This window comes from Perca fluviatilis, unplaced genomic scaffold, assembly GCF_010015445.1.
Source record: "Perca fluviatilis unplaced genomic scaffold, GENO_Pfluv_1.0 PFLUV_unplaced_scaf_29, whole genome shotgun sequence".
Lineage (NCBI taxonomy): Eukaryota > Metazoa > Chordata > Actinopteri > Perciformes > Percidae > Perca > Perca fluviatilis.
The window spans coordinates 36,913-47,613 of record NW_024375703.1 but is presented as its reverse complement, the minus strand read 5'-3'; the positions used below and the strand labels follow the sequence as shown (position 1 = coordinate 47,613).

At 45.6% G+C, this 10,701-nt stretch overlaps 1 protein-coding gene across 1 annotated transcript in view; it reads right to left on the bottom strand.

Annotated features, from left to right (window-relative positions):
• Positions 1-544: 544 nt before the first annotated feature.
• The window catches only part of ctc1 (CTS telomere maintenance complex component 1), a gene marked incomplete at its 3' end in the record, with an annotated part of 29,273 nt that continues 19,116 nt past the window's right edge, over positions 545-10,701 (bottom strand). Inside the window, 6 exon segments of the mRNA XM_039793902.1 lie at positions 545-747; positions 2,771-2,912; positions 3,389-3,618; positions 4,434-4,556; positions 4,647-4,943; positions 7,706-7,835. Coding sequence (XP_039649836.1) covers positions 545-747; positions 2,771-2,912; positions 3,389-3,618; positions 4,434-4,556; positions 4,647-4,754 — 806 coding nt within the window.

The window sequence follows — 10,701 nt, the reverse complement described above, 5'->3', positions numbered from 1 at the left end:
TAGTGGAGTAGAAAGTATAGATAATTGCTGCAAAATGTAACAAAGTAAAAGCATAAACTCCACAAAAAAAAAACCACCTCCCCCCTCAAAAATATCTTTCTTTTTTTTTTAAAAAAAAAATAAAAAAATAAATTCCCCTCCACCTCCACTGCATTTTAGCTCTATAAATAAGCAGCGATCAATACGGCAGGATTTAATCAGTTTAATTGCTGATGTAAATTGCAGTGTTATTGTTTTTTGCATAATATGATTTATTTTTCAACAAATGATCAGAAATACATTAAAGTAAATACTATCATTGTATACGACTGTAGAATTAAATAAAATGCAGTAACCAATCATTTGGAGCAAATTGTCATCACTCAAATGTGCGTAAGAGTGCTTTTCAGTGTTCGTAGATTTTCTTCTTAGCTAAGAACAAATCCAAGTTAAGAAAACATTAGTGAATGCCAGAATCTTCGTAAAAAGTTCGTAAGAAGGGTTTAAGAACACATTTCTTCGTAAGAAGGGTTGGTGAATGAGGCCCATTGTGTGTGAAAGGTACCTGAGGCTGTCCCCGGCCTGGGGGTCAGAGGTTAGAGTCCTGCAGGACCAGGACAGAGCTGTGTTGATCTGGGACCGGGACAGACCGGGTCCATCAGGGGGCAGCAGAGAGCTGAGAGACACTGAGGACCAGCACTCTGTCTCCAGACACTCACGGAGACCTGAGACACTGATGTACTGATGCACCGCACGGTCCACGCTGTACTGTAGGACACAGAGACACAGAGACATAGAGACAATCAGACAGAGACACTGAGACACAGTACTGTAGGGACACAGAGACAATCAGACACAGAGACAATCAGACACAGAGACACAGTACTGTAGAGACACAGAGACAATCAGACACAGAGACACAGTACTGTAGGGACACAGAGACAATCAGACACAGAGACAATCAGACACAGAGACACAGTACTGTAGGGACACAGAGACAATCAGACACAGAGACAATCAGACACAGAGACACAGTACTGTAGGGACACAGAGACAATCAGACACAGAGACAAACAGACACAGAGACACAGTACTGTAGGGCACAAGAGACACACAGAGGGCTTTACGATTTATACATTTTGGGCACGTGCTTTCGTGCTAAATCAGGGTTAAAGGTACGCTGGCACGCGCCTGCTGCGTTTTCACTCCTGACACCCATCAGCCAATCACCTCTTTCCCCCAAATAGACGATTGCGCTTGGTAGCAAAGCGCGGTACTGTTGCTAGATATGATGCTGACTGAGTGCAGACTGAGATATTCCCACAGCTGATGCTATGACTGTTTGAAATGATCCTGATGCCGATATATAATATATAATATATAATGTAGCGAGGAGTTTAACAGCTGCTGGAATGGGATGTGAACGCTGAGTGGGAGATGCAATTTTATCTTTGATTTCTTCCAGTAACTCTAATATTGACTATGTTATATTATTATATTATTATAATATTATGGCTGCTTGATCTGTAACGCTAAATGATGTTGTGTTCACTGACAAAGTGTGATTCTTGTGTTAAAAATATTTTCAGCCTCCCTTATGTCTTCGTCTTGCTCAGATGACTGTTGCCATTTCACCAGCGGCATATAAAGGTCTACGAGGAAACTGGACTGCGGCTGGTTTAGACCTGCTTTAAGAGGCGGAGAGTTTCCCCGCAGAATAGAGGCCGCTCTTACTGACAGTCTTTGTAAAACCACGGGATATATAATTGGGGGCACTTTCGCTTATCCTCCCACCTTTTTGGGTGGATACTCCCACTTTCCCCGACCCTCCCACGAACGCATATTGAAAGCGCAACTTGTCTCTTCCGCCATGTAGCCAATCTCTAACCCGCAAGTAGGCCTTGTTTGTAAATAGCCCGCACGATTACGTCCGTCTTTGCGACCAATTAGCGCCTGGAAACAAGCGCAAACGCGTGATAAATCTAGCCCTGAGACACACAGTACTGTAGGGACACAGAGACACACAAAGAACAGAAAACTGTAGGGAACGACTGTAGGGGACACAGAGACACAGTACTGTAGGGAACACAGTACTGTAGGGACACAGAGACACAAGTACTGTAGGGAGACCAGTACTGTAGGGACACAGAGACACAGTACTGTAGGGAGACACAGTACTGTAGGGACACAGAGACACAGTACTGTAGGGACACAGAGACACAGTACTGTAGGGACACAGAGACACAGTACTGTAGGGACACAGAGACACAGTACTGTAGGGAGACACAGTACTGTAGGGAGACACAGTACTGTAGGGACACAGAGACACAGTACTGTAGGGACACAGAGACACAGTACTGTAGGGACACAGAGACACAGTACTGTAGGGAGACACAGTACTGTAGGGACACAGTACTGTAGGGACACAGAGACACAGTACTGTAGGGACACAGAGACACCAGCTTGTTCCTCCTATCATTGGGACAGTAGAGCCAACAGGAAGTAGTATGTACCTGTGTCAGAGGACAGGTGTACAGGAAGTAGTATGTACCTGTGTCAGAGGACAGGTGAGCCAACAGGAAGTAGTATGTACCTGTGTCAGAGGACAGGTGTACAGGAAGTAGTATGTACCTGTGTCAGAGGACAGGTGAACAGGAAGTAGTATGTACCTGTGTCAGAGGACAGGTGAGCCAACAGGAAGTATTATGTACCTGTGTCAGAGGACAGGTGTGCAGGAAGTAGTATGTACCTGTGTCAGAGGACAGGTGAGCCAACAGGAAGTAGTATGTACCTGTGTCAGAGGACAGGTGTGCGGCTCGTCTAACATCTCTGAGTAGATGTCTCTCCTTCCTCGTCCTCGTCTCCACACACACTCCATCAGTTTCCATGACAACACACACACACACTGCTGCTTCAGCACACCTGGAACCAGACTGACAGAGACAGACAGGTAGAGAGACAGACAGTTAGAGAGACAGTTAGAGAGACAGAGACAGAGAGGTAGAGAGACAGACAGAGAGGCAGAGTTAGAGAGACAGACAGTTAGAGAGACAGACAGACAGACAGACAGACAGACAGACAGAGAGGCTGTCCATTGTTACCTGTCCAGGTGAGTGTTACCTGTCCATGTGTGTGTTACCTGTCCAGGTGTGTGTGTTACCTATCCAGGTGTGTGTTACCTGTCCAGGTGAGTGTTACCTGTCCAGGTGTGTGTGTTACCTGTCCAGGTGTTACCTGTCCAGGTGTTAGTTACCTGTCCAGGTGTGTGTGTTACCTGTCCAGGTGTGCGTTACCTGTCCATGTGTGTTACCTGTCCAGGTGTGTGTTACCTGTCCAGGTGGGTGCTACCTGTCCAGGTGTGTGTGTTACCTGTCCAGGTGTGTGTGTTACCTGTCGAGGTGTTTGTTACCTGCGAGCGAGCTGGGAGCTCAGGTGACAGGCCCACAGGTACTGGGACACGCCCATGTTCTTCTCCAGCAGTAACCGTGGTAACGCTCCGTCGTCGGGGCAACGGACGTCAGGCGTGTCGCTCGCCGCCCGGCTGAAGGCGCTGACCCGCAGGCTGGAGCGCAGACAGGTGCAAAGCATGCTGGGAGGAAAGTCTGGGCACGGCCGGTACAGGAAGTGCACGTGATGCAGCTGCAAGAAAACTTTATTATTTAGTTGTCTTTTTCAACTGACTCCCGATGCATCGTTACATCAATAATAATAATAATAATAATAATAATAATAATAATAATAATAATAATAACTAGAAAATTCCTAAGGAAATTTTGACAGTGTGCCTACTACTTGGTGCACATCCGAATAACAATAGCTAACAGTAAATCTGCTGTTTGACACGTCCTGAAGAGAGGACAACAACATACTACCGTTACAGCTGTAGTGTGCTGGGTTTACCTGTTTACAGGTATATCTGGCAACCCAGCCTGGCTGTGAGACTGGGCAGTTAATAACAACACACAGATCAAAACATAAACAGACATCACGTCACGGAATGTAAATTTCAAAAAGAAAAAATACTGACATTAGCATTGTTGTCAGAAAAGATAGTATTTCCTTAATAGTATTATAAGTATATAAGTTTCCTTAATATCTGACGAGGCATTGGTGTCACTTTTGGATTTATTACAGTACATATATTACATATTGGACCTTTAAGTGATTTCCCGAAGACTTCCCATTAAAGTCTATGGGAAATTTCGCTGCATTTGTTTTGCCGATTTCGTGAAAACCGTGCAGCAAATCTGTTTGAAAAGTCATAGCACACCATTCCCGGTCATTACACACATTTTGATGTATTTTGTGTGCATTTGTTGGCAACGCTCCGTGACTAGTAGCAGGACAAAAATGTGGCGGAATAAACATGCAGGATAATAGTCATTCTGCCTTTTGCTGCCATTGCAGCACATCGGCAGAATGAATTAATATAACTGCTGTGTGAAGTGACTGACCTCCACAGAGTCTCCGGCTCTCAGTTTCCTCCTTGGAGTCGGCTGATAGGCCAGACACAGCCCCACCTTCCTGTCAATCACGTACAGTCCCGCCCCCTCACTCACCACCTCCGTCACCGTGCCCTATCAGAGCAGAGGGGCGGGGCTTAACACACAGGAATCACAACACCACAAACTACCTGAGAACTTTAGAGCCCAGTTTCTCTGTCTCACCTGGTAACTGATGACTCTGGACTTCTTCATCCTGACAGCTGATTGGCCGGCCTCTCTCTCAGGCTCCGCCTCCTCCTCAGAGTGGTCGTCATCGTTGTGTGACATCATCAGCAGAGGGGGCGTGTCCGACGGCGGCTCAGGGTCAGTGAGTGTGTAGTTTGTGTGTATTTCAGATCGGTCGGTCGCACACAGGATGTTGTTTCCTCTCCAGCCTCGCAGGACGCACACGCGCAGCGCCGTCACACACACACTCTGACCGACACACACACACTGAGTCCACCAGAGACGCCCGCTGTCCTGAGAGACAGACAGGTAGAGAGACAGACAGACAGGTAACTCACCAGACACAATCAGGACTTTTATCATTGTAAAACACACTTCATTCAAAGTGGACAGGAACTAAATAAAACTACCAAAAGTCGTCTTGGTTCATCTTTCCACTGTTCCAACAATCACCACTCTGGTTTGGTTGAAATAAACCCTTAATTCACCCATTTATATGTGGACATATGCAGGCTCTATACACGCTAAAAGTCCTGATTATTTACATGGAGTCTGGTGGAGATATGCTGGCTCTATACACACTAAAAGTCCTGATTATTTACATGGAGTCTGGTGGAGATATGCTGGCTCTATACACGCTAAAAGTCCTGATTATTTACATGGAGTCTGGTGGAGATATGCTGGCGCTCTATACAGCATAAAAGTCCTGATTATTTACATGGAGTCTGGTGGAGATATGCTGGCTCTATACATGCTAAAGGCCCTGATTATTTCCATGGATTCTGGTGGAGATATGCTGGCTCTATACACACTAAAAGTCCTGATTATTTACATGGAGTCTGGTGGGTTTGGTGGTGGTAAAAGTCCTGATTATTTACATGGAGTCTGGTGGAGATATGCTGGCTCTATACACGCTAAAAAGTCCTGATTATTTACATGGAGTCTGGTGGAGATATGCTGGCTCTATACACACTAAAAGTCCTGATTATTTACATGGAGTCTGGTGGGTTTGGTGATGGTAAAAGTCCTGATTATTTACATGGAGTCTGGTGGGTTTGGTGATGGTAAAAGTCCTGATTATTTACATGGAGTCTGGTGGAGATATGCTGGCTCTATACACACTAAAAGTCCTGATTATTTACATGGAGTCTGGTGGAGATATGCTGGCTCTATACACACTAAAGTCCTGATTATTTACATGGAGTCTGGTGGAGATATGCTGGCTCTATACAGCTAAAGTCCTGATTATTTACAAGGACTCTGGTGGAGATATGCTGGCTCTATACACGCTAAAAGTCCTGATTATTTACATGGAGTCTGGTGGAGAAATGCTGGCTCTATACACGCTAAAAGTCCTGATTATTTACATGGAGTCTGGTGGAGATATGCTGGCTCTATACATGCTAAAGTCCTGATTATTTCCATGGATTCTGGTGGAGATCTCTATGTCTGCTATAAAGTCCTGATTATTTACATGGAGTCTGGTGGGTTTGGTGATGGTAAAGTCCTGATTATTTACATGGAGTCTGGTGGAGATATGCTGGCTCTATACACGCTAAAAGTCCTGATTATTTCCATGGATTCTGGTGGAGATATGCTGGCTCTATACACGCTAAAAGTCCTGATTATTTACATGGAGTCTGGTGGGTTTGGTGATGGTAAAAGTCCTGATTATTTACATGGAGTCTGGTGGGTTTGGTGATGGTAAAAGTCCTGATTATTTACATGGAGTCTGGTGGAGATATGCTGGCTCTATACACATACACCTAAAAGTCCTGATTATTTACATGGAGTCTGGTGGAGATATGCTGGCCCTATACACGCTAAAAGTCCTGATTATTTACATGGAGTCTGGTGGAGATATGCTGGCTCTATACACGCAAAAGTCCTGATTATTTACAAGGACTCTGGTGGAGATATGCTGGCTCTATACACGCTAAAAGTCCTGATTATTTACATGGAGTCTGGTGGAGAAATGCTGGCCGCTATACAAAAGTCCTGATTATTTACATGGAGTCTGGTGGAGATATGCTGGCTCTATACATGCTAAAAAGTCCTGATTATTTACATGGATTCTGGTGGAGATATGCTGGCCTATACACGCTAAAAGTCCTGATTATTTACATGGAGTCTGGTGGGTTTGGTGATGGTAAAAGTCCTGATTATTTACATGGAGTCTGGTGGAGATATGCTGGCTCTATACACGCTAAAAGTCCTGATTATTTACATGGAGTCTGGTGGAGATATGCTGGCTCTATACAAGCTAAAAGTCCTGATTATTTACATGGAGTCTGGTGGGTTTGGTGATGGTAAAAGTCCTGATTATTTACATGGAGTCTGGTGGGTTTTGGTGATGGTAAAAGTCCTGATTATTTACATGGAGTCTGGTGGAGATATGCTGGCGCTATACACGCTAAAGTTCCGATTATTTACATGGAGTCTGGTGGAGATATGCTGGCTCTATACACGCTAAAAGTCCTGATTATTTACATGGAGTCTGGTGGAGATATGCTGGCTCTATACACGCTAAAAGTCCTGATTATTTACATGGAGTCTGGTGGAGATATGCTGGCTTAACACTAACACAAAAGTCCTGATTATTTACATGGAGTCTGGTGGAGATATGCTGGCTCTATACACACTAAAAGTCCTGATTATTTACATGGAGTCTGGTGGAGATATGCTGGCTCTATACACACTAAAAGTCCTGATTATTTACATGGAGTCTGGTGGAGATATGCTGGCTCTATACACACTAAAAGTCCTGATTATTTACATGGAGTCTGGTGGAGATATGCTGGCTCTATACACACTAAAAGTCCTGATTATTTACATGGAGTCTGGTGGAGATATGCTGGCTCTATACACACTAAAAGTCCTGATTATTTACATGGAGTCTGGTGGGAATGCTGATATGCTGGCTCTATACACGCTAAAAGTCCTGATTATTTACATGGAGTCTGGTGGAGATATGCTGGCTCTATACACGCTAAAAGTCCTGATTATTTACATGGAGTCTGGTGGAGATATGCTGGTGTGAGCTGAGTGTAACTCACCTTGACGAGGACAGGAAGAGAGTGAGCTCCGTCGGTCAGAGAGAAACAGAAGAAGGAAGTTCCTGCAACGACCAGCAGAGGGCAGACTGAAGACACCTGACCACAGACAGACACCCGCTGGCCTCCAGTCCTGAGAGACAGACAGGCACACAGAGAGAGAGACAGGCAGAGAGACAGAAAGGCACACAGAGAGACAGGCAGAGAGACATAGAGACAGGCAGAGAGACATAGAAACAGACAGGGACACAGAGAGACAGACAGGGACAGAGAGAGACAGACAGGGACACAGAGATATCATCTATTGTGTCTATTCTGATATAAGATATGATTGTTAGATAATGTTATATCTGGTACTGTTAGCACCAAAAACACTTTATATTGATTTATTTATCTGATTCATGTTGTTACATCCCATAATAAGTACTGATGAGTTATAACAACTTTATTCCTTAAAATGTAAAAGTCTAAAACATACAGGTGGGGGGGGGGGGCTCAGAGGTAGAGGTCGGAGGTTCGATCCCAGAAGGTTAAATGCAGTTAGTTAGACAGAGGTATTAATGGTGGATGAAGAAGTCTGCTCCAGTCTGAGAGCCTTGGTGCACCTGTGTTTGTATCTCTTTACATAAATATGTGTTTCTACTACTATGGGCCAACAGTTAACATAGAAACGATTAGAGATACATGTAAATGCCCTCTGGAAATGCTGCCCTGCTGGTAGGTTTTACAACTTGACCTACTTTCACTTAAAGGAACACTCCGACTTATTGGGACTTTATCTTATTCACTGTACCCCCCAGAGTTAGACTAGTCCATACATACCCTTCTCATCTCTTATTGGGACTTTATCTTATTCACTGTAACCCCCAGAGTTAGACTAGTCCATTCATACCCTTCTCATCTCTTATTGGGACTTTATCTTATTCACTGTAACCCCTAGAGTACGCCGTTAGACTCGTCCAAGTACAGCGCTTCTCATCTCTTATTGGGTCTTTATCTTATTCACTGTAACCCCAGAGTTAGACTAGTCCATACAGACCCTTTTTATCTCTTATTGGGTCTTTATCTTATTCACTGTACCCCCAGAGTTAGGCTAGTCCATACATACCCTTCTCATCTCTTATTGGGACTTTATCTTATTCACTGTAACCCCCAGAGTTAGACTAGTCCATACAGACCCTTCTCATCTCTTATTGGGACTTTATCTTATGTAACTGTACCCCCAGAGTTAGACTAGTCCGTACAGACCCTTCTCATCTCTTATTGGGTCTTTATCTTATTCACGTTCCCCCCCCAGAGTTAGACTAGTCCATAGCCTTCTCATCTCTTATTGGGACTTTATCTTATTCACTGTACCCCCAGAGTTAGACTAGTCCATACAGACCCTTCTCATCTCTTATTGGGACTTTATCTTATTCACTGTAACCCCCAGAGTTAGACTAACTAAACTCTGGGGGTACAGTGAATAAGATAAATTAATAAAGATGAGAAGTATGTATCAATACTCTAGAGCTCAGTGAATAAGATAAAGAGTCCCAATAAGAAGAAAAGAGCATACTAATGGTCTAGTCTAACCTGAGACGGAATAAGATAAAGAATCCAACAAAGATATGAATGAACTAGTCTAACTCTAGGAACTGGTGAATAAAGATAAAGATCCCAATAAGATGTGAAAACTAGTCTAACTAGCTCGTTGATTGTTGTCCTAAAGCGTGTGGCGTTGGTCCCGTGTTTTTAATGTTTTTTAACGTTACTAAAGCCGTCCCCCGATGTTTCTTTACCTAAAACCAACCTTTATTGTTTTTTTTTTTTACAGCGCGTGTGATGTAGTTCTGGCGATAGGACGGACGTTCCGTGGCGATACCAGTGGCGTGTGTTTACGTTAAGTCATGATGTCATTGTTTTTCCATGGGGAATCAAGTCTGTCTGTCTCTGCGCAGCAGCTTCCCAAAAGTCCCACGATGCAACAGGGCAGGACTGGGACAGGTCACCCAGGACCCCTATTGGTCCCTTATTGGTCCCTTATTGGTCCCTTATTTGGTTTTATTGGCCCTTATTGGTCCCCTTATTGCCCTTATTGGTCCCTTATTGGCCCTTATTACATATCGGTCCCTTATGGGTCCCTTATCGGTCCTTTATCGGTCCTGCTCATTATTATCGGCCCCTTATCGGCCCTTATCGGCCCCTGCATGGTGCCTATCGCCCCTTATGACCCTTATCTGACTATGCCGGTCCTTATGGGTCCCTTATGGGCCCCTTATCGTACTACTATTATGCCTCGGCCCCTTATGGTGCCTTGAGCCCTTATCGGCTGATGGCCTGCCATCGGTCCCTTATACGGTCCCTTGCCGGTCCCTGCCGGCCCCATTCTCTCTTCATGCGGTCCCTTATCGGTCCCTTATGCGCCCTTGACGCCCCTTATCGGCCCTTATAGGTCTAACCGGTCCCTTATCCGGTCCCTTATCGGCCCTTATCGGTCCTTATACGGGTCCTTATGCCTTTTGCATATTTGGTCCCTTCGGCCCGTTTTTGTCATATTTTTGTGCATTCTGCTTCTTCGTCATCTTTTTTGTAGGTCTTTGTTGTGTGTCCTACACTCCAGAGGTCAGAGGTCAGTAGGGGGTATGGGGCGTGTCCTACACCTAAAAGGGGAGGGGGGGGGGGGGGGGGGGGGGGGAGTAAGGGGAAGAGAGGGGGGGGGGAGGGGGGGGTGGGGGGGGGAGGGGAAGGGGGGGGGGGGGGGGGGGGGGGGGGGGGGGGGGGAGCTCAGAGGTCAGAGGTCAGTGAGGGGTTTGGGGCCGCCGGTCTGGGCGGGGGTTTGGGGCTGTCCCCAGGAGGTGGGGGGGTTTGGGCGTGGCCCCTCAGAGGTCAGAGGTCAGTGAGGGGGTTTTGGGGCATCCCTCAGAGGTCCAAGGGGTCAGCCTGTCTCACCTGTTGGTCGGTATCCTGCAGCCTCTCTGACTCCCACTGCTCCGCTAACGCCCGCCCTCCAGGGGCAC